The following is a 24,160-nucleotide window of genomic DNA, read 5'->3' as shown; positions in this document are numbered from 1 at the left end:
ATGACTGAGATGGGAAGAGCCAATAGGTCAGGTTAGGCAGGATCAGGCACGAGGCAGCAAGGAGACATCAGCAAGAGGCAGCTCTGGCAGGGCTGGTCGGTCTGCAGCCTGTTCACAGGTCCTGGCAGCTCCTGGATCCGCTGCCAGTGGTCACAATTAGCTTCACACCCCCGTGGGGTGCAGTGGCGCTGATCAGTGCCCCACAGTCAGGACACAGAGCTCTCAGACACTGTCAGTGCCCACAGGACACAGGGTGCATGAAGCAGGTCAGAACTGGCTGCATCTCTTGTCGGTGTAATTAAGAACAAGAGGAACAAGTTGATAAAGCAGGTACTTGGTATTCCCACCTGCAAATGAAGCCATTTATTACAGGTTTCTGTTAGCATCAGAGCAAAGACATTTTGGTGGAGATGTGATTTCAAATTGTACTGTACAGAGAGGGATGTGTGTGTAGGTGCAGAGGAGATTTCCATGGCAACACCAAGATGTTTATGGGAAGATCCAGAAAGAAAAGAAGTGTGAAGGTCCTGAAAGCAAGGACTTGACATGGAAAACAATGGGAGATGCTTGGGGAGGAGAGTGTGGTGGCAAAGCTGGAAGGCCGGCTGATGGTCTCAAGTGCTGTTTCTGAGTTATGAACAGGATAAAGGGGGGAGAAGCTGAAGGAAGCAGCTGAAGGAGCAGGCTGCAGGCTGAGGTCAGCAGCAGCTCTCAGCACAGCTGACTCTGTCCCCTTGTCCTGCAGGCCAGCCAGGGACAGCGATGACGAGGACGAGGACGAGCGCAGGGGCAGGGGCTGCACCCTGCAGTACCAGCACGCCATGGTCAGGGTGCTCACCCAGTTCGTGGCAGAGCCCCCCGAGCCCGGGGCCCAGCTCAGCTTCCTGCTGGGCTCAGACTGGCAGCTGGACATCACCCACCTGGTCAGGGACTTCATGCAGGTGGAGGAGCCCAGGATCGCCCGGCTGCACGAGGGGCAGGTGCTGGTTGGGCTGGAGCTGGGCATGACCACCATCCAGGTAGGGAGGTCACTGGTGTGCTCTGTTCTGCCTTAATTCCCAACCACAAACCAGGTAGGGAGGTCACTGGTGTGCTCTGTTCCTGCCTCAATTCCCCTACCACCACCCAGGCAGGGAGATCACTGATGTGTTCTGTTCCTGCCTCAATTCCCCTACCACCACCCAGGCAGGGAGATCACTGATGTGTTCTGTTCCTGCCTTAATTCCCCTACCACCATCCAGGTAGAGAGATCACTGGTGTGCTCTGTTCTGCCTTAATTCCCAACCACAAACCAGATAGGGAGGTCACTGGTGTGCTCTGTTCCTGCCTCAATTCCCCTACCACCACCCAGGCAGGGAGATCACTGATGTGCTCTGTTCCTGCCTCAATTCCCCTAAACAATCCAGGCAGGGAGATCACTGGTGTGCTCTGTCCCTCCCTCAACTCCCCTCCCTGCCCATGGGTGATCCAGCATTAACAACAGAAACTGGAGCCATGAGCTTCTGAATGGAACAGAATAGGAGCAAGAACTAGAAGACGTGGCAGAGATGGTTTTCTCTCCTTATCTGCTGCCCCAAAGTGTAGTGGATCACAGTTTTATTTAATTTAATCCAGGCTGTCTATTGGGAGGCTTTTTCTGATTATTTTTGTCTAAGGCTGCTTGTGATCCTGGAGCCAGGATTTGATCACAAGGCATGCAGCTGCTGAACAGCTCAGTGTTCTCCCAGCCTGCACAACAGAGCAAAGGGTAAAGTGAAAATTATCCAGGTTAAGGAAGTGAGACTGGAATACTAATCCAAATATTAATTAAAAGAAAAGGGAAAGGAGATGGAGAGAGATTATTTCAGTGATACTGAAGTAGAATACGTGTTAACAAACACTAGAACAGAGAGAAAATCTCTCTCCAAACATGCTTATCATCCCAAAGTGTCAAAGCAGAAAACAAGCAGCACACCTGTCGATAACGAGGTTGTCAAGGCTGGAGAAATGGGATTTGAGATTTTTGACTTTGTGCACAATCTGCAGAGATTTTCTGAATGCCTTTCTAAAGCCCCTGAACTTATAGTGCTCCAGCCAATGTACATAAAACTGTGGAAAGAAAAATCCAAGGGTAAAAAGCTGAGAGTAAGTTATATTTAAAGAATACCTCTTATGAGCTGCTTCAGAAATGCTCTGTAACCTGTATGGATCATTAAATTCAGCTCTCTGCTAATGAGCACCGTGGATGTCCTGTATCACTGCACTGACCTCTGTGTGTATTTTCTTAACCAAAACAAATTCTCTCTGTCAATTTTGCATTCACTACCATAAGAGGTTCTTGTAGCAATACATTACCCTTCCTTTCCACAGCATAGATATAAATACCATTTATTCAATGGATTTTATAGAAATCTACAGACTACATTATATTTATGCCACCTCAGAACATGAGGATTAATCAAATACTTAAATTTCACATGAAGATTACATTTACAAGTAGATACTACATGTGAGGCAGATGTGGCAATTACATTTACAGACAGCACATCTGAAGCAGATGTTGGCACATTGCAGAGGGGAGTGGCACAGCTGATTACAGCTGCACAGGTAAAAGGTGTTACAAGGCCCCTGTTATTGCAGAAGAGTTACAAAATGTGAGTAGCCCTTTAAAATCATATTTTAATACTGTCTGCTGTGAGAAATCCATTCCCATAAACATCCCTTGTGTGTGTTACATGAATCCTGTGCAGTTGTTTCACGTGGTGCTGTACAAAATGGCTGTTGGTAACTGCAGTTTTCCTTTCCAGATCCTGTCCCCCCTTTCAGATGCCATCTTGGCTGAGAAGACAGTGACAGTCCTGGACGAGAAGGTGACAATCACTGACCTGGGAGTGCAGCTGGTGACAGGACTGTCCCTCTCTCTGCAGCTCAGCCCGGGGAGCAACAGGGCCATCTTTGCTACTGCAGTGGCACAGGAGCTGCTGCAGTCCCCAAAGCAGGTCTGTGCCCAGCTGGGCTGCTCTGAGGCACTGCCTCTGACACTTGCAGCTGCTGGAACTGAGCAGGGCTTTACTAATAGTGTGCTAATGACACATTCTGTGTATGGGACTTCCCTGAAGGCCACCAAGGGTCCTGAACAGCAAAACAAAGAGCTCACAAAAAGGGCACTGTGTTTTAACAGCCCCTGGCACCAAACACCCCTGCTGTCATGGCTGATCCATAAATAATGGGCAGTGATGTGTCAGAATTGAGCACCAGCAGTGCCCTTGCACACACACACACACACACACACACACACACACACACACACAGACACTGACACACACATGTGCCTTTTCTGTCCCATCCAGCACCCTCTGGGTCCCAGGATATCCTGCCATGTTCAGCCTTCCCCCACAGGTATCCAAATCATCCCTTTCATTCCACCTCTACACAAGAAAGTGCCTCGTGTTGTGCCAAACTCTCCTTCCTTTAGTCACTTCCTGTGAGCACTTTAAGAAGTCAGGGAGCATCCCTTTCATTCTGATTCATTACTAGAATATGAATCAGCATCACTGACTCATTTCCTGATTCATGATTTCATGAACCATTTTTTTTCCCTTATTACTCTTAGTTCCTTTATTAGGGAACCAACAGTTACCAAGGGCTTTTGGACTTTGCCATGGCCTCATCAGTCCCTGCTTGGTATTTGTCCTTGTGCTTCTGTACACATTTGAAATGTAAACTTGTTTTTCCAAACCAAATCCATCAGTCTGGGACTTTCATCAAGGATACACTGGGCTCTTAACACGTAAGCATGTTCTGAGCTTTAAAGGTAAATGGCATCCGCATTTGAAGTTTGGCCAACTGCTGAGATACTTTAATTCATCATGGGGTGAATTAAAATCCCCATTTTCCTTGGGATGCAGGATGAGAAATAATGCAGAGCTGCTGTCTTTATAGGGTGATAAAAATCAGGTTCCTGTGTAGTGTTCCAGGAGTGAAGGAATCGATGGCAGGCAGGTGAGGGAAGGCCAGTGAGCTCATCCATGGCACAGGAGCTTGGCCAAAGTGCCCTGAGACCAGCCCAGGGGCAGGGGTTGGTGCCCATCAGCCCTGGGGCAGGGGTTGGTGCCCGCCAGCCCAGGGGCAGGGGTTGGTGCCTATCAGCCCAGGGGCAGGGGTTGGTGCCCATCAGCCCAGGGGCAGGGGTTGGTGCCCGCCAGCCCAGGGGCAGGGGTTGGTGCCCGCCAGCCCAGGGGCAGGGGTTGGTGCCCATCAGCCCAGGGGCAGGGGTTGGTGCCCGCCAGCCCTGGGGCAGGGGTTGGTGCCCATCAGCCCAGGGGCAGGGGTTGGTGCCTATCAGCCCTGGGGCAGGGGTTGGTGCCTATCAGCCCAGGGGCAGGGGTTGGTGCCCGCCAGCCCAGGGGCAGGGGTTGGTGCCCATCAGCCCAGGGGCAGGGGTTGGTGCCCTTCAGCCCCACTGCGTGCCCAGCTCGGGCATTCCAGCCCCCAGAAATGGAGTCTGGACAGGTCCTTCTCTGCATGCAGGGCTGCAGTCAGGGATCCACAAAAACCTGAGAGGAAACTCTGTGCCCCCCAGTCTGGTAGGGCTGGCTCTGCTTTCAAAGGCAGCTGAGTCCCTCCAATGCTCAGGATGTGATTTTCAGAGCAGTCCCTACAAGCAATGCAATGCAAAATTATTAAATGATTATGCAGGTTTAAGCAACACAGTGGGAGGATGAGAGTTGACACAAATTCTATGCAGCCTTCAAGAAACAGCCAAAGATTAATAAACACAAAGCTGGGATTTATGACAGTGTCAGCAAAGTCTTAGGGCTCTGGCCTGAAATAGAGACAGAAGCAAATCTCCCATCGAAGCAGGGGGAGCTTTGTGGCTCTGAGGATTTCAGAATCAGGCCAGTAGAATGTGCACCCTACAATCCCAAAGGACTGGAATCTTATTCTCCATGCTCTGAACAGGTAAATGACTTTGTGCTGTGAGCAATTTAAAGGATAATGTGTTTGTTCTCTGGACATATGTGGAGTTAGAATGTAAATGCTGTCTGCATGAAAAACTGCTTATTTAAAGAAACAAGACTTTTATATTCACGGTTTTCACAAGTTGATTTGTTGGTTTGGTGTCTGTCTGTCTGTCTGTCTGGCAGACTCCCACAGCAAGGCGATCCCAACTCTGCCCATAGAAAAGCTCATTTCAGACAGTAGAGAATCCACTGATAGAGCCAGGTCTGTCTGGTGGGGATTTTCCAGTGCAGATATCCCAACCAGGGCAAGTCAGACCATCAGAAGCAGGAATGAGATTCCAGGAAAGCAGCCTGAATTTTATCTGTAAACGATCAATGTAGGAATACAAAGATGTTTTTCAGGTGGCACACAATTTTCAATAGCCATTCGAGAGTCCTTAGAGGACCTGATTTTCAGAAATGGGTGAGCACATGTTTTCTGAAATTCAAAATACTTAAAAATGTTTCAAGTTAGAAGCCAAAAGTCAAGGATCCCAGGAAAGCTGCAGCATGAGGCATGTTCTTAGTACCCAGGTCAGATTCATTGGCATTCAGTGAAAGCCTCCATGCACACTGGAGTACACAATCTGCATTGCTGTGACACAAGATTAAACTTTATTATTGTCTTGCTTTTAATTGCTAACAAGCGTAAAAATTGCCCTGGCCGTTTTCTAAAGAAGCAACTGATTGGTTTCCTCTGCTTATACAATCTGCTAATTTAATTTGAGAGACAGGAATCAAGGAGTGAAGGTGTGGAGCCATGTGTGGACCTGTTTGCTGCATTAGCCATCTTTTAACATGTGCTTTGTGTAATGAGAGGAGACTTTGTATTTTAAGCAGTTTAGAAATAATGTTGGGGTTTTTTAATGTAAATACACAACAGTAAATGATCTCAGTCACTGGTAATGCTCCCTGACATGCAATTTATTATGGTGCTGTAGTAGATTCTGCAGAGCCCAGGGGATACAGCTCCTTTAAGCACCTTTGTGGAAACCAATCTTATCAACGAGTGTTTGAGCCCAGTATTTCTCTTCACAGCTTGGCAAGATATTAATTTCACTGCTCTCCCTATTTATTTCTGTTCTGATCACTAATGGTGTGAGGATCCTGTAAGGAGGAGGGAGCAGACCAGAACAGAGAACATTTCCCTCGAGGATCACTCTGAGTGGGTCTGTATTTGTTTTATGTATTACAGGAAGCAGCCATCAGCTGCTGGATCCAGTTCAGTGATGGATCTGTCATGCCCCTGGATATTTATGACTCCAAAGACTTCTCCTTGTCAGCCACCTCTCTGGATGAGAAGGTGGTGTCCATCCACCACGACCCCAAATTCAAGTGGCCTGTGATTGCTGCTGAGACCGAGGGCCAGGGCACGCTGGTGAAGGTGGAGATGGTGATCAGTGAATCCTGCCAGAAATCCAAAAGGAAGAGCATCCTGGCTGTCGGGAGTGGCAGCATTAAGGTCAAGTTTGGGCAGAGTGACGCCAGCCCCAACGTCAGTGACAGCAAGCACAGGGGTGTCCAGCTGGAGAACCACGGCAGCGACCGGCGCCAGAAGAGCCCCTGGCAGGAGAGAGGGGATGGGCACTACTACAGCTCCTCCATGGGCCATGAGCAGGGCAGGGCCACCACCACCCACAGGTCTGTTCTGAGCAGGAAGGAGGACAGAGAGAGCCTCCTGGACGATGCCAGCCAGAACCTGCCCCTGGACTTCACCAGCTTCCCTGCGCAGGTGGATCTGCCCAGGGCCGGTGGGGACACGGAGGACAGCGAGCTGGTGCCGTCCCCCCGGGGGCTCAGCGACCTGGAGATCGGCATGTACGCCCTGCTGGGCGTCTTCTGCCTGGCCATCCTGGTGTTCCTCATCAACTGCGTCACCTTCGCTCTCAAGTACAGGAACAAGCAGGTTCCCTTCGAGGAGCAGGAGGGCATGAGCCACTCTCATGACTGGGTGGGGCTGAGCAACAGGACAGAGCTGCTGGAGAATCACATCAACTTCTCATCCCAGCAGGACGAGCAAATCACAGCCATCGACAGGGGAGTGGACTACGAGGAGAGCAAATACCTCCTCAGCACAACTGCCACCAAAAATATCAATGGACAGTCCTTCAGGTCTCCTGAGTCCACATTCAGTGAAGGGAAAGAGCAGAAAAGTGAGCCAACCGCTTCTCCTACCTCCAAGAGGAAACGGGTGAAGTTCACCACCTTCACCACCATCTCCTCTGACGATGGCTGTCCAACTGTCAACTCAATCTTGATGAGTAATGAGGATGACATTAAATGGGTCTGCCAGGACATGGACCTGGGGGAGTGCAAAGAGCTTAAAAACTACATGGAGAGGTTACACGAAAATGCGTAATGAGACACAAAAGACTTTTTTGGTTTGGTTTGTTCGTTTGTTTGTTTTTCACTCACCTTCTGCCTTTAATTTTGGGTAGTGGGGCAAAATGTTGTATTCTAACAGGAATCAGCTGGTGGATAATAACTCACTGGAGCCCCAAGAAGCCACCCAAAAGCAGCTGGGAGAGCAGAGATCCTGGACAGCTGTTAAAATTCAAGTCTCCTCTGTGCTCAGAGATGGAAGTGAGAGATGTGTGTGGTTTTTTGATACACGATAACATGAAAAAAAACTTAGAAAAATAATACAGTCTCATTCTCTGTGCTTTCCCAGGAAATCAATAAATATAACAAACTCCAGTGCAGTTTGGATATTACAAAGCTCACACAGCTCTGCTGTTCAATATTGCAAGCTTTGGTTAAAAGCAAAAGATTGGTCTCAGAATAAATAGATCCATGAGAGGAGCATGTCGTTCAGGCCACGTGCAGAGAATATCCATCCAGGAACATTCATTAAAAGCTGACAAAAACCAACAGTGAACGAAGCAGCTCCCAGAGCTGAGGAGTCATGATTTCCAAAGAGTCTGGAGGGGATAAAGGCGTAACTGGGCTGTTTACAAACCAGCATGTTTGCCTCCCAAGCACTGACAATGGATACACAGATACAGTTCAAACTGAAACTCTCTTTTTAAGTAGATGCCAAGGTAATAAACTTTGCCAGCCAATTTTGGGTATTTCTTAATTTGTAAAATAGAAGATATGATCTATACTCAGACTGTCACTCATCCTAAGGAAGGTTTTTGGAAAGTTTGACAGAATGAGCTATTTTTAAAAGCCCGCTTTGTTTGGTTGTCCTGTTTTGGATTTGTATTCCCAGCCCTTTCCCTGGAGCTCCCCATCTGGTATCCTGAGGGCACTTCCCAGATCAGTCAGCCTTGGAGCTGTGGTCTCTCCCTTCCTTCCCTTCTCTCCTGTGCACATCACTCCAGGGCTGCTCCTGCCCAGCGCAGCCCTGCTGGTCCCACGCTGTCCTGGCCTTCCCTGCTGGCCCCTCGCAGAGCTGGCCCTGTCCCTGGCTCAGTGCCCCGTGTGCTGAACTGGCCACCAGCAGCAGCAGCTGCCCCTTGGTCCATGCCCTGCCCTGGGGAGCTGGGGGTGTTCAGCTCCTTGTGCCCCCCTCTCCTTAGCCCAGCACGTGTAGAGGCACTGGGAGGTCACAGGGGAGAGCTGCACGTTCCACATTGAACCCTGCACAGCTAAACTCAGCAGATAACATTAGTTTCTCCCAGGGGTGATGATTATCTTCTGTTTTCTTGATAAGGATGTACATACAGTAGGATTTCAGTGATTACCCTTCCAACCCGACGTGCCCTCCAGCCTCAAACCAGGACATGTCTTGTGAGGTCCAACAGCAGCCTCATATGGCCAGTGGCAAAGTGCCAAAGCACTAACTAAAATCCAGGTAATGGATTTGATATAGAAAAATATTTCAAGCTCCCCTTTATTTTCTGGAGTCAGTCCTTGCCCCCTTTTTGTTAAGTCTTCCAAGATTGAATCTAGGTTGCTCAGTTTAATACACACCCGCCTCCCACAAACACTTAGATTGAATCCCTCTATATTTAGAATGTACTGTAGATTGTAAGAATGTAATATATATATTTATAAACATGCCAACTGTGAATAAAATTTGCATTTTAGTGGCTTCATCTTTTTTTCCTACTCTGCACGCCTCTTTCCTTTGGCTGTCAGAACATTCACCCTGAGAAGCCTGGCAGCAGTACAGACAGGAGGGCTTTGATGGATGCAGGAGGCACAATCCACTCACAGAATTGTATTGGCAGTGCTGGGGGACAACATGCAGCACCAACAACCTGTCATGCTACAGATGTATGTGCACCGAGTCACCCTAACGAGATTTGGAACTATTTGCAAATAAATCCACGTGCTTTATTTCTAGCCTGAAAGCCCAGTATGTGAGTTTGTGGGTTTGGGGTCTGGGCTTCTCCTCTGGGTAGATCCACCTTTGGCTATACACCTTCCAAGGGAGTAGGTGAGTAAACAGAGCAAATGTGCCCAAAACTTTGGAGATCAGGTGGTGTTTGCTTTCTTTCAGCAGCTCTGCGCGAGGCTTGGATGACCCAGGGCAGGACCAGGTGCAGCAGTGCAGGACCAGGTGCAGCAGTGAGGACAGGACAGTGCAGGCTCCAGACAAGCTCTGGCTGAGCTCCCAGGTGAGGTGAGCAGCCTTGCTGCTGCAGCACAGCCTGGCAGCCTCCCGCAGGTCCAGCCCAGCCTTGCCTCCAGCTCTGGGGCTATTTTGGGTGCTTTTTGCACATCAGGACGTGGTGTCTGCAGTGAGGCAGGCAGGGTGGCGGTGCCCAGGTGTGAGTGCAGGTTTGCCTTCCCAGCGTGTGGCCAGGCCCCTCCTTGGGAGGAGCAGGTACAGACTGTGCTGGGAGCAGCCTGTCACCCAGCTCTGCCCAGAGCTGCCCTGCCCCATCACATTCCTGCTCCATCAAATTGCTGCCTCAGCTGCCTCTGGGGAGCAGGAGCCACTAACAGCAAGTTCCTCTGGTAGCACAAACCACAGAGATGTTCTGTGAGCACAAACAGCCTCCAGCTGCAGCACTGGGGATCCTGGCAGCAGATCTGTTCCTGTCTGCTTGCTCAGAGCTGCCTGTGAGTGCAGCAGCTGGAACTGGCCACTGTCCATAGGGCAGTGCTATAAATAATGCAGTTTATTTCTAGTGCTCTTTCCCATGGACCTCACAGTGCTCTGAGCAAGGTGTGTTCCTTCCTGACCTGGGGAGCCCAGGGTGAGGTGGTGTGCCCCGAGTCACTGCAAATCTGTGACAAAACCCCACTGTGCAGGATCCTGAGGGTGACCTGTGGCCACCTGTATGCAAGCAAACACTTAATCTGCTGATTGGCAGAATACATCGAGTTCCTGTAGGGATTTTTGCATGTGTGTATCTATGGGAGGGGGGTTGTGTACATTCCCTTTTTGCACTGCACAGGGCCCACACTGCTGAACAAAGCCCCCTGCACCCTGAGCATCCCAGGAGGAATTCCGTGTGTCAGGCAATCGGCTGAGATCGCATCTGGCACATGGGGGGCCTAAATCCTGTTCCCCATCACTAAAGCAGTGCTGGTGGTGATGTGCTGCACACACACAACGTTCTGCGGCTGTGGCTCCCACTGGCAATCTCTTGAACCTGATAAAGAGCCCTGCTGACAGCAAGCACTCTCCTGTGAGAGTTATTAATTGCCTTATTGTTTTCTTCTGTGCAGTTGCCTCTTATTTTCATGTTTGAGTCTCTCTTCCTGTGAGGAGACTGATGGAGACATGTTAAAAAAAAAAAGATTTATCTGATACAGTTTGGTTCTTTTTAGAGACTTTATGCATGAATACAATCAGGAGTAGAAACTCAATGGTCCTATAAATCAGGTAAGCTGGTTCTTTACTCTCTTCTTTCATTTTAAAAGCTTCCCTTTCAGCAGTCTTAAATATATGGTGGTTTAGAGCCAGCTGCATTAAACACCAGTAAGTTCAAAGTCTGAGCAATGCAGCTAAATAATTGGTTTGAAACAAGACTTCTCTGGAGTTGACTTTAAAAACCAGACTAGGAATTAAATCTCTGTGCAGCCTGCACCAAGCAGCTCTAGAAGCCACTTTCACACCTGGTTTCTGTAATGAATGGGATGTAAATGAACCGAGCACCCTGGAGAGGCTTCAGCTCAGCTCTGTGTGTGTGCTGGGTTTCTCCAGGACCGGCAGCCCTCAGCTGTGCTGCGGGAGCTCCTGGTGAGGGCTGAGGGACCGGGCAGTGCAGCCTGGCACAGCCTTTCACCCGTGCCTCTGAGTGAAGGGGAGAGCTGGCTGGGCTCCTTCTATTGATCAAAGTCCAGCGAGCACCACTGAGGAATTAGCTCGGGGAAGGAGCTGCCGCTGCCAAATGGTGCGTTCAGAAACTGCCTCCAGCATTTAAAAAAACTCCCAGAGATGAATTCATTTAGTCCTGAAAGCCCAGGACCTCTGTCACACATTCCTACATGTTCATTGTGGTGCCAGAGCCCGTCCCTGAGCACTGCAGCCACACATCACTGCCAGCAGAGCAGTGCCAGCAGCACTCAGAGCTGTCCTGCTGTCCTGCTGTCCTGCTGGCAGCCCTCCCCAGCCCAGGGGCTCAGCTCAGGGGCTGCCAGGGGGGACAGGGGTGTCCTGAGCACAGGGGTGTGTGTCCTGCAGCACAGGGGTGTCCTGAGCACAGGTGTGTGTGTTCTGAGCACAGGGGTGTGTGTCCTGCAGCACAGGGGTGTGTGTTCTGAGCACAGGGGTGTCCTGAGCACAGGGGTGTGTGTCCTGAGCACAGGGATGTGTGTTCTGAGCACAGGGGTGTGTGTCCTGCAGCACAGGGGTGTGTGTCCTGCAGCACAGGGGTGTGTGTCCTGAGCACAGGGATGTGTGTCCTGCAGCACAGGGGTGTGTGTCCTGAGCACAGGGGTGTGTGTCCTGAGCACAGGGGTGTGTGTCCTGAGCACAGGGATGTGTGTCCTGCAGCACAGGGGTGTCCTGAGCACAGGGGTGTCCTGAGCACAGGGGTGTGTGTCCTGAGCACAGGTGTGTGTGTCCTGCAGCACAGGGGTGTCCTGAGCACAGGGGTGTCCTGAGCACAGGTGTGTGTGTCCTGCAGCACAGGGGTGTGTGTCCTGAGCACAGGGATGTGTGTCCTGAGCACAGGTGTGTCCTGAGCACAGGGGTGTGTGTCCTGCAGCACAGGGGTGTCCTGAGCACAGGGGTGTGTGTCCTGCAGCACAGGGGTGTGTGTCCTGCAGCACAGGGGTGTGCCTGAGCACAGGTGTGTCCTGAGCACAGGTGTGTCCTGAGCACAGGGGTGTGTGTCCTGCAGCACAGGGGTGTGTGTCCTGAGCACAGGGGTGTGTGTCCTGCAGCACAGGGGTGTGTGTCCTGCAGCACAGGGGTGTCCTGAGCACAGGTGTGTCCTGAGCACAGGGGTGTGTGTCCTGCAGCACAGGGGTGTCCTGAGCACAGGGGTGTGTGTCCTGAGCACAGGGGTGTCCTGAGCACAGGTGTGTCCTGAGCACAGGGGTGTCCTGAGCACAGGTGAGTACAAGGTGCCAGCCTGAGCTCCCCACGCAGCAGCAGCCATCCCTCACTGCTTGTCTGGCTGCAGCTTGAGCTGTCCCCTGAGCACAGGAGAGCTCTAAACCAAGGTTGGGTATCACTGCAAAGTGCTGAGGAGACAGGATTTGTGTTCTGCTTCCAGTTCATTTCTGTTTGAACGCTCCCAGGTGGGCCCTGCCTGTGCCCTTACCCAGCCATCTGCTTAAGCACCTTTCTGAGCAGCGTTTGCCTGCCAACACCCATCACCTTCCTCATGCACAAATAATGCTCCTTCCAGTGGAATCAGGGATGTGCTCTTTGGAAGCTTAAACAGGTGAAGCTCCAAGCTGGCAGCACTAATGGCCTGAGAAGAGCAGAGCACCCGGGCCCTGCTCATCCTCAGGAGCACCAGAAGGGCCAAGGTCACTCGAGTCAAGCAAAGTGCCTGAAACAGGATCGTTTTCTCCCTTCTTGCTGATGTGATATGAAGACCTCTGTCAACAAATGCTTCATTATGCAGGCTCCCTGCTCCAGCTCTGTGAGGAGCAGCAAATTAAGCAGCCCACAAATGTAATATTAATGGCTGGAGAAGCAGCAGTGCTCCTGTGCTTGTGCATACTGCCAGCGCTCATTAGGAGATCCCCACCGCACGGCCAGGGTGGCTGCTGGATTGCACAGGACAAGTCCTGCCCTGGGAGCCTGCAGGGACACCAGAGTCACGTTGGTTTGCACAGCCCCAGCTCGTGGCTCCCTGCTGAACTGCTCTGGCTGCTCATGGGGGCTCCTGCAGGCTCCTTTCTGCAGCCACAGGCCCTGCTCCAGCTCTGCCTGGTACCAGCTCCCTGTGCCTGGATTCCCCAGCTCCCTGTGCCTGGATTCCCCAGCTCTCTGTGCCTGGATTCCCCAGCTCTGTCCATGCTGGTTCCAGCTCCCTGTGCCTGGATTCCCCAGCTCTCTGTGCCTGGATTCCCCAGCTCTCTGTGCCTGGATTCCCCAGCTCTGTCCATGCTGGTTCCAGCTCTCTGTGCCTGGATTCCCCAGCTCCCTGTGCCTCAATTCCCCAGCCTGTCCCTGCTGCCTGGCCCTGCCTGGGTGCCACCATCTCCCTGTGGCACCCGGCAGAGCCCAGGTCAGTGTCCCCAGCAGCAGCAGGCTGCAGCTCTGGAGTGTAACAGGACTATGCTATTCATGTTCAGGCCTGTGTTCCTAGTAATTAAATTAGAGCTTCCTACAGTCAGTTAATGCACTAATGACAGAAAAAGCAATCCAAGGAGCTTCACTGCTCAGCCCTGGTAATGAGAGATGCAGAGATGACTGAGCCCCATTGGCAGCGTTTTCCTGAGCTCAGTGAGGGCAGAGGGGAGCAGAAATAAGGACAGAAGGAAGGGGCTGTCCTTGCACCCTCCCTGAGCCCTGCCTGGTCAGCACAGTCTGCCTGGCTCCAGCCCAGCCTCACCTGTATCCATGAGGAGCTCACCCCCCTGTACAGTTGTGCCTCCTGCCTCTCAGCAGATCCTTTGTCTGATGTCTGTGGACACACGTTTTCCATCCTGTTATCACCGAGGCAAACCCTAAATCTCTGTGCTCCTCTTGGCCATGAATAACTTTTTACAGCTTTCTTGCATCACTCCCCTCTCCCAGGCTAATCAATAGCTTTGCTTTTAGAGTTTGGCATTCCCTCCTGTGCTGCCCAGCAGGACACCGGGGTCAAACCAGTCCCTCTTGTGTTCCTGCCTTCAGTAAGTGCTGCCAGCCTGCAAAGTATCCTGCAACAGTGGAAAATCCTGTCTATTGATCAGGTCTGTACCAAGCTCTCCACACAGCCTTGACTTTAACCCAGCACTCAGGAATTGTCTTTGCAAGAGCAGCTGATGCAGCTGGAGGGGCATTTTTGGCAGGCTGCAAATGCAGGCCCAGAAGGATTTTTCCATTGCACTGCACAGTCCTTGCACAAGCGCCCCATCCCCTGAGGAACCATGGGATTTTAATCATCTCTTCTAATTGTTTTGTCCCCTCATCTTGTGCAGAGCTGGTGTCCCCCACTCCCACCCGTGAGGAGGGGCTTTAATTGCAGGGGTGCTCTTTACCCCAGCTGTAATGTGGTCTGGGAGCTGCTGGGAATGAGTGCTGCAAAGAACAGGGAGGACAGACAGACAGGCTGAGCATCACCACACAAATCAGGCCTCAAAACAGGGGAAATTTCCAGGTTTAGAGCAAGAGTCAGGCCACGCTACTGAGAAATTTGCAAACAGCTAAATTTTGCCACTCTGATGCTCCTAAAGAGAATAACATCATCGCCTCCTTCAGAGTCACACCCTTACATCTTGGAAGCCTGGTTGAGCTTCTCACCCTCCCCTGCAGTGCCCCGGGCTATAAACAGCCTCTCCTCCCCTGGGGTGGGCTGGGGAGCTCTGGAGGGGAGGCACAAAGGGAAAGCAGCAGAGAGGGGCAGAAAGGAGCCAAAGGGGGCAGGGGTGGCTCAGCTGGGACCTGGGGGCATTTTGTAGCCTCCCTGTTGGGAAGGGAGCAGCAGGACACACAGAAATCCCCGGGAGTGGGGAATGCACCCAGCCCAGCCTGGGACCAGCCCAACCCGGGGTACTGGTGCCACCTCCAGCAGGAGTTCTGGTGAGCCCAGAGTCCCCAGGCCAGCCGGGGAGGTCTGGGCTGTGCCCTCCCTGTCCCCCATGCCCGGAGCCATGTCCTGGTGGGAAGGTGTGGGTAGGTCCCAGGCTGTGCCCTCCTGCCCATGCCCCAAGGGTTACTTGCCCCATCCGCCCAAGTCTGGGTGATGCCCCAGCCCCAGTCCCCAAGGGAGATGCCCAGTCCCCAAGGGAGATGCCCCAGTCCCCAGGGGAGATGCCCCAATCCCCAAGGGAGATGCCCCAGTCCCCAAGGAGATGCCCCAGTCCCCAAGGGAGATGCCCCAATCGCCCCGTCCCCAGTCAACCCCATGCCACCCCATAGTAAAAACCCACTCCGGAGGGAGAGGTTTTACTGTGCCTCTCACATTCATTGGTGTTACCAGCTGCTCTGGCTTTGGATGCAGCAAGGGGTGGGAGATGGTGATTTTCTATTCCAAGGCAGCAGGAAGCCCTAAACAACTCGCACTCCTGGATTTCTGTGGCTGTAAATACACATATGGGTGCCTCAGGTCCATCCAGCACTGCCTGCCCTCCTTTCTGCCTCTAATTCATCCTTTGCTTACTACAACTTCCCCACCCCCACTTTAATATTTTCACTTACTGTCCCTTAAAGACCAGAAATAGCTTGTCAGATTGAGACAGCTCTTGAGAAGTTTAATTTTCCTAATGCTTGTTGGAAATCCCCTTCCTGAATCTGCAGGAATATTAAGGTTCTTAGCATGAGCTGGGCACAGAGGGAATTTGCAAGTAAAGCTGGCAGGGAATTGCAGCTGGGTCAGGAGAGGCTGGATGGACAGCAGGATGGTGCAGCTGGGTTGATGACAGCAGGATGGGTCAGGACTGTCCCCAGGGAGGGGAGGATGCCCTGGAGCTGGGGGTGGCAGAGCTGGAGGGGGTGGGTCAGTGCCAATAATTTGTTTTCTCCCTGCCAGAGCTGAGAATGAGACAAAATGAGAGCAGAGGCACACGGGGTGTTTACAGGCACGGTAAGAGCTCTGAAGGTTTCTGCTGCTGGTCCCCACCTGGGTTTGTGTTGGCACTGTTCCTGGCTGGCACTGCCAGGGCTCCTGGGACAGGGGCCCTGTCACATTTTGGGGGCAGGGACAGGGCCAAAGGAGACTTCAGCAAGAGCTGGGACAGCAGAGTGCATGAGCGGAGTGCTCAGTGTGTCCCCAAAGGCAGTGCCACTGCTGGTGTGTTCCTCATGCAGAGGGAGGAATCCAGAGGGGTTTTACACCTTTGTGAGTGTTCCTCATGCAGAGGGAGGAATCCAGAGGGGTTTTACACCTTTGTGAGTGTTCCTCATGCAGAGGGAGGAATCCAGAGGGGTTTTACACCTTTGTGAGTGTTCCTCATGCAGAGGGAGGAATCCAGAGGGGTTTTACACCTTTGTGAGTGTTCCTCATGCAGAGACAGGAATCCAGAGGGGTTTTACACCTTTGTGAGTGTTCCTCATGCAGAGACAGGAATCCAGAGGGGTTTTACACCTTTGTGAGTGTTCCTCATGCAGAGACAGGAATCCAGAGGGGTTTTACAAAGAGCCAGGGAGCAGTGAGTGTCCCCAGCTGCTGGCAGGGTCAGCAGGCACAGCCATGGGGAGCCTGGCAGTGCCTGGTCCCTGCTCTCCGTGTCCCTGTGTCCCAGGGGATGGATCTGAGGGACATTTCTAAGGACAGGCAGGCAGTGGTGAGTGGCAGTGCCAGCCCCGTGGCAGCCCCAGGAGCTCTGAGATGCAGGGCTGGGATCAGCCCCTTTTCCTCCAGCCTAAGCAGCAGCAACTTGTAGGCATCAGGAAGGCTGATAATTCTCCTCCTGCCCTGCTCTTTCTTCTGGCCCCAGGGAGTTGCTGCAGTGCGGTGGGGCAGGTGAGGTGCCCATTGTCCTGCTCTGCCGTGTGCCACAGTGGCACCTTTGTGTCCCCAGCCATGCCAGCTCCTGGGCTCTGCTGCTCACACAAAGGTCTCTGGCTGGGAGGGACCTGGAACGAGCTCCTGCATTATTCACTGCGTTTATTGGGATACAATATTTGCAGCCACTTCATTAAATTCTCTTACAATGTCCTGTCATTTTCCGTCTCCTTGCCAATGCCTGGCTCGCACAGATAATGCAGCAGCAACAATGTGGGGTGTGGGGAGGTGGGAAATGGATTTGTTTTCTATAAAAGAGGATAGCTGTGAGTGATTTCACTCACTGATCTGAGGATCCTCTCTCTCTCTTCCCCTTTTCCCCTCCAAAAAAAAAAGAAAGGAAAAAGAGAATGAGCTTGGAACACATCATTTTTGGGTAATAGATACAGGCAGTGAATACTCAGGGCAATTAGGTGTGGAGCAAAGAGCAAAGCCTCCAGCTTTACAGCCCGGGAGGGGTGTGCAGAAGACAGGATACATAAATACTTATTTCCTACACTGAGCAATGAGCCCCTGCCCCCCTCACCTTCCAGTGTGCTCATAATGCAACAGATCAGTCTCATTAATTGTTTCTTTTTCTTTTAACTGTGGTGTGAGGAGGGATGATGGAGCACAGACTCTCCTGGCTCAGGCACGGCTGCTTGCCTGGCCCTGCAGGGCTGTCAGAGCTGCCAGGGATGGCGGGAGCTTTCCTCCAGGTGTGCTTGCACATTGCTGGAAGGGAGACAAAGCTCAGCACTCCAGACTCTCCAGTGAGCAGGAGGCATGGGGAACAATAAATGGAGTTTTATGCAGTGCAGTTCAGAAAATCAACACGCTGCAATTCCTCCCAGGTTGGAGGGGGTTTTGGGATTTGTGTCCTGTGCACACAGTGCTTAAAGTGAAAGGGTTGCATTTGAACCCCTTGGCTGCATTTGGATCTGCTCTCCTGCAGGCTCTGCCCATCCCTTTGGGCTGTGCTGGCACAGCCAGTAGGGATCTGTGTCTCCAGGCGAGGCTCTGCAGCCACACAGGCTTTGCATGAACACAGAATTAATGGATTGCAGTGACAGAGGCAGCCCTCAGGAGCTGTGTGCAGGCCAGGTGTCGCCTGTTTGCCTGCGCATTTGTCTCTCCCTTCATCATCCAAAGGCCAAACACCTGAGGAAAGGTCACTCCTGACTTGGAGAGGAAAGCAAACAGCAAACAGTGGAGATGGCTGTGGGGTGCACAGCTCAGAACAGTCAGCTGTGATTTCAGAGATGGGTGGCAGAACATCCCTGCTGGGGCCATCCCTGGGACAGAGCTGCTCTGGAGCAGGCAGGGCCCATCCCTGGGATCCCTGGGCAGGCTCTGCCCTCTGCCAGCAGCAGGAGCCACAGAGGGGGAACCTCGGCCCAGAGCAGGAGGAGCTGCTCACACAGCACAGTGCCAGCCTGCTGGGACAGCCTCGGTGAGTGTGGGACACAAAGAACAGTTCTGGTGGTGGGAAAAGTAAATACCTGATGATTTGTTGTTTACTGTGGTTGTAGCATTAACAAAAGCTTGCCATTGCCATCTGCTTTTAATGAGTCAAGCAGTGGTGATGGAGCCGTGTTTGGAATAATTCTGTGTTTTCTCAGGAGAATGCTGAGCCTCAGCCTTAACCTTCCCAGCAGTTCATGGCACTTGCAGCTGAGTTATTTGATTAAAATATTATTTTTACCAGCTCCTTGAGAGTGCTGCAGCAATGTGATTTATGCTCATTGTCAGGGTGTGTTTGTTGAGGCTCTCAGACGGAATGAACTCTCCATTCATTGGCACTGATGCCAAGGGAGCTGTTGTATCCCAAAATAATGGGGCAGAACGTGCAGAAAACCTTCTGCTCGTGCAGTTGTATCCAGTGGGAATTACCTGGTGCCTTAGGGAGTTAATCTGCTTCCTCTGGCAGTGGGATTGCAGCCCACAGTGATGCCCAGTCCCTGGAGGAGGTCAGAGTGCATTTGTATCAAGGGTCTCTCTGTTCTCCTCCCTCCCAGCACATGAAGCAGCAGGGCTTTATTTCAAATACGTTTCTTAAGCTCAGTCCTTAATGGCTTGAAGTTTTATTATATTTTATTTTTTATATATATATATATATATATATATAAAATATATAATATATACAATATAAACATATATATTTAAAATACATATATATATATTTATAAATACATATAAATATAAAATAAATATAAATATATAAATATATAAATATATTTACAAATATTATATATTATATATGATATATTATATTTATAAATATATAAATATTTTATATATAAAGATTTTATAATTTTATATATAAGTTTTTATATATTTATAAATATATAATGTATATATAATTTTTTAAAATTATTTTTAAAATTATTTTATTCCCTGAGGAATAATCTGACTTTCTCTAACTTTCTAAAGCAGAGCTGCTGCACAAATCCTTCCCACTAGTAGAGGCAGATTCCCCAGTCTTCCCCTGAAAATCTTGTGCTAGAATTTGCTTTTAAAGCCTCCCCAGCACACAGGAGGGTGCAGCTGATCCAGCAAAAGGTGCAGCCTTGTGCCTGCTCGAGGTGCAGCCTGTGCTGTATGGCTTGGGTTAAACTGGAGCTCTGGTAACTCCGTTCACTTTGTGAAAGCCACTGGGATAACAGTGGGAACTTCAGTGGCAGGGATTCATTTTGGAAGCAGTAGAGGAGCATTTCGTTTCAATGAATGATGAAACTTGACTGAATCAGACAAATGAAATAAGTGACCTCTATCTGGCAAGGTTGTACTTGTGGCTGGACTTCTTTCTTAAGCAGATTTGAAGTGCACAGAAATAGGAATTGTGTGTAAGAAGCACATTGAAATATCATTAAAGGGGTGCCAGCCCTTGCTCTGGAGCAGGAAGGGTTAAAGGGTGCCCATGGGGTGAATGCTCTCTCAGGTCAGGTGCCCACAACTTTGATTTCTCAGCGCCCAGATGTTCTCTGCTGCTCTAATTAAAATGTATTGTTTAATTTCAAACACATGGTTTAAATTAGCTGAATGGCAATGCTCTAGGGGAAATGAATTTCTGGAGTCATTTTTTCAGGCACTGGACAAAGATGCTGGCCTGCATTTTTTGGAAAGGATGTGAGATTTGAAGTGCCCTCCATATTTGCTACCTAAAAGAAACGTCATGGAATAATTACTTGATGAAAATATGCTTCATTTAGGGAGAATTAAATTGCAGATGATTATGCACCCTTTTAGAAAATGTAAACTGTTTCTTAAAAAATTAGGAATCATGGTTTTTAGTACAGTTTGCTCTTGTATTGGTGACTGTGAGACTTTTCATTTTAATAAGTAGCTGCTTTCTGTGAAATTCTCAGTGCAGTGAAGGCCCTGGAAGGTGGGGAGGGTTTTGCTCTGTGTCACAATGAAGGGCCCTGAGGAGCTCTGGGACAGGGCAGCGCTGCAGGGACCTGCTCTCACACAGGGTTTGAGTGTCAGACATTAAAGGAACTGGGCTGGGACCAAGCAGGCAAGGGAGGGTGGAAGTGAAATATATTCTGGAGTGATGAAATTACTTTGGACAACTTAATGAAAAAAAAAGCTCAGATCCCACTGAGCCATTAAATGACTGAATTCCACATGGAAGCACCCATCTCCTCTGACAAGCCTTTGACAAAACTGTTTCTTTATTTTCATGGGGAGTGATTCCTGACCTGAAGATTAAAAAGACTGAGGGGAGAAAGGGGCAGAAGGAGTCATGAGCCCAAGAGACAGGAGAAAATGCATTGAAAATGAACACTGAAGTGCCTGTGCATTCATTAATCCTAAAGGTAGCATTTGGGTAATACTGGGGCTAAATTGATGCTAAATGATTTGCAGAACAGGCACAAATATTTTAAATCCTCCAATATACATTTTAACGTTTTTCTTTCACATTTAAGTCCTGATATGATTACAGCAAACCTTCAAAGCAACTGCCTGTGGCCAGGCTGAGCTCTGGGGCTCTGGAAATGGAAACGCCATGGTCAGCACCCCAAAGCTGGGCAAACTGAGCCCAGCACGAGGGTCCTTGGGGCAGGCTGGTTGGGAAGGTATGGGAGCTGACCCTGAGAACTGGGAGGTGGATGCTTTAGCATAATTCCAGTGAAACCCCAATGCCATGGCTGGGGTTTGTTCCCCAGTTCTGGGGCTGTGCCAAGGGGGGAGCAGCCTCGTGGGACCTTGCACGGGTCCCTTCCCATGGATTCCATGGCAGAGTTAACTGCAAATAAAATGCATGTCATGGCATTAATTAACAGCCCATTTCAAGGTCCTGGAATGCAGAAGGAGCCGTGGGGTGGATGCACAATGGAGCTTTTCCCTGCAAACAGAACCAGTGCTATTTTTGGAGCTGTAGCTGCATCTCATCGAGGTGTGCTTTGCTTCAGAAGCTGCCTGGGTAGGAGTGGGGCTTTGAAGGGGAAGATAAATACTGTAATTAGGGCTGCAGGACAACAAAAGGATTATTCTTACCTATAAAATCATTTGAGTGAAGTTGCTGCAAAGATAATTACACCCAAAACTGCTTGCATGGGTCTCATATTTTCCTTACAAGGACTTACAAGACTCATTGAATATTTATAGGCCTGGAACATGAGACTGGGTGAAATGCAAACCATAAATCCAGTCGCAGTTTATGATGATGAAATTCCTGCAGTCGCTGGCCAGGCTTGGTGGGAGAGCAGAGCTGTGCTGGACGTGCCAGAGCTCAGAGCCCTGCCTGGGCAGTGCTGAGGCCTCACACACTCCTGGGGCTCCCAAACCACACCTTGGGCTGCCTCCTTTATTTTCCTGTTTGTGCTCCTGCCGCTGTTCCCACATGCAAATGAGCATGCTGCTTCCCAGATGCACATTTCATATTTATAGATTAAATACAGCCTGAAAAATCATATGTTAATTACATTCTGAGGGTGTAGCAGAATTTCTCACTTGAACATATTTTGTTTTGCTGGGAATAGCACAAATTCCAGATCAATATATTTCTGGTTGGAGCTCAGCAATAAATGTATCAGGCTGCAGAAAAAGCTTTCTGATCATTACTATTACTAATCACCATCAGCTCGGTGCTCAGGCTTCTATCTCACACTGTGGATTTGTTTCTTTGCTTTTAAAAACCTGCTTTTCTCAGAAGACAACCAATTGGAAGGGGAGGGGGGATGGCTGAGGAGCAAAGCCGGTCAAGCAGGGCATCAGGATGAGCTGGCAGAGATCTCGGAGAGCTTGGGAGGAGCGGGACACCCTGAGGTTGGCTCAGTTAGTTGGAAAACTCCTTTTTATTCCCTGTAAGGGTCTCGTGCCATGTGTGATGCTGGGAATCCACCTTGCAGGGCTCCCCTCAGTGTGTGCGGGGTCAGGACCCAGCAGGTCCCAGCTGGAGCTCCAGCTCCTCCCAGGGCTGCTGCTGCCCCCAGCTGCACTGCCAGCCCCTGGCAGGACATGCAGCAGCGTGGGATCAACAAATGTGCTCAGGGCTGGGGTTTAAATGTGGCTTTGTTTGCCCCCGGGGTTGTTACTGAAGGGCTGAGCAGCCCCAGCACAAAACAAGGAGGGAACTGGGGAGAAATCAATACACAGCACTCAAACTGCTTTCTTGTTTACTGTACCAGCACCTGGCAAAACATCAAAAATAGAGAGGAAAGCTTAAAACACACCGTGAACTTCATTATTACAAAGAAAGTCTGACAAACAGCCACTGGAGCAACAGAAAACATTTCACAGGCTCTCCCTGGGGCAGGCTCGAGACCATACAAAGCAAACAGGTTCCTAAGGACAAGGAATTACAAATATGCCCCTCTTTGTTTGTTTGTTTGTTTTTCTCTAGATGGAAGTCCTTGGATGGCAATTAGAGACTCAGAGATGTGTCCATAATCCCTGGGCTGACAGGGATGAGCAGTGTGGACTTTAGGCAGTGATCAGGCTCAGTTTCAGACAAGGCTGCTGCAATATATTGAAATACATCCTGAAAAGCCAAATCAGAACAAACAGCACCAAAACACACAGTAAACTGAAAATACCTTCACCCCCCCCCATCCCTTTGTACAGGTCTCATAAATCTTTCAATAAATAAGCAAATCACAGCGGTACCAAAGGAACTGGCAAAGCAAGAGGTAGTTTGTGTAACCAAGCATCTCTGGCACAGCTCTGGCACATGGGCCAAGCTCCTGCCCTGTGCCAGGGGCAGAATGCAGGCTCAGGAGAACTGGGCTGCTCTGGGGGGCTGCACAGAGCCCCCTGTGCTGGGCTGCTGTGATCCCTGGGCTGCACAGAGCCCCCTGTGCTGGGCTGGCTGTGATCCCTGGGCTGCACAGAGCCCCCTGTGCTGGGCTGGCTGTGATCCCTGGGCTGCACAGAGCCCCCTGTGCTGGGCTGGCTGTGATCCCTGGGCTGCACAGAGCCCCTGTGCTGGGCTGCTGTGATCCCTGGGCTGCACAGAGCCCCTGTGCTGGGCTGCTGTGATCCCTGGGCTGCACAGAGCCCTCTGTGCCCCTCCCTGTGCCCAGCAGCAGCTGTGCCCAGGCTGCCTGTGATCCCTGGGCTGCCTCAGGGGTGCCTGCAGGAGGCTGTGCTGTCCAGAATTCATCCTCTGCTTGTGCACCTGGGCTTCAGCAGGTGTGTGAGCGCACCTGGCAGTGCTGCAGGGGTTGGGATGCAGCATGGGCAGAACATTTCCTGTGACTCTGTGTGCCAGGAGTGCCCTGGGCTCAGAGCAGCAATCCCCTGGCACTGCCCAGGGCTGCCCTCCTCCTGCTGCTGCCCCAAACTGAGCCCTGGCAGGGCCTGCAGCAGCTCTGCTCGTGGGCTGTTCAATAGAGTAACAATGTCTGGCTGTTTTTCTAGAAAGATCCCAGGAAAACCCAACCCTAACCACATTCCCATCATTAAAGGGCTCTGCTGGCTCCTGCCAGGTCACTGCAGTCTCTGCACAAGGCTCTGGTAGGTTTTCCTTTCCCCTTCCCAGGAATGATGCTTCTCCACGTACTCTTTGGCCCTGGTCACAATTTCCTTTTCCAGAATGGGGTCATTCATTAAACTCTTGGACAGCAGAACAAATTCCTAAAAAAGATGAAAAAACCAATCAGTTAAAATTCCTTTGTAAAGGTCCTAATGATACTGCAATAGCTGGTAGTGTCCAGCTGTGAGCCAATATATGGAGCT

At 50.6% G+C, this 24,160-nt stretch overlaps 2 protein-coding genes across 2 annotated transcripts in view; one reads left to right on the top strand and one right to left on the bottom strand.

Moving 5' to 3' along the window:
- TMEM132D (transmembrane protein 132D) overlaps positions 1-9,161 on the top strand; it is a 186,342-nt gene extending 177,181 nt beyond the window's left edge. The window contains exons 7-9 of the mRNA XM_030959242.1: positions 746-1,019; positions 2,787-2,978; positions 6,178-9,161. Of these exons, the coding sequence (XP_030815102.1) occupies positions 746-1,019; positions 2,787-2,978; positions 6,178-7,341 (1,630 nt within the window). The 3' untranslated portion in view covers positions 7,342-9,161. The remainder of the gene's footprint in view (positions 1-745; positions 1,020-2,786; positions 2,979-6,177) is intronic.
- A 14,360-nt stretch (positions 9,162-23,521) lies between these two features.
- GLT1D1 (glycosyltransferase 1 domain containing 1) overlaps positions 23,522-24,160 on the bottom strand; it is a 36,481-nt gene continuing 35,842 nt past the window's right edge. The window contains exon 12 of the mRNA XM_030959017.1: positions 23,522-24,058. Within this exon, the coding sequence (XP_030814877.1) occupies positions 23,912-24,058 (147 nt within the window). The 3' untranslated portion in view covers positions 23,522-23,911. The remainder of the gene's footprint in view (positions 24,059-24,160) is intronic.

This window comes from Camarhynchus parvulus, chromosome 15 (assembly GCF_901933205.1).
Source record: "Camarhynchus parvulus chromosome 15, STF_HiC, whole genome shotgun sequence".
In the NCBI taxonomy this organism is placed as follows: Eukaryota; Metazoa; Chordata; class Aves; order Passeriformes; family Thraupidae; genus Camarhynchus; species Camarhynchus parvulus.
The sequence above is the reverse complement of the archived record's forward strand: the minus strand, read 5'-3'. Positions and strand labels throughout refer to the sequence as shown.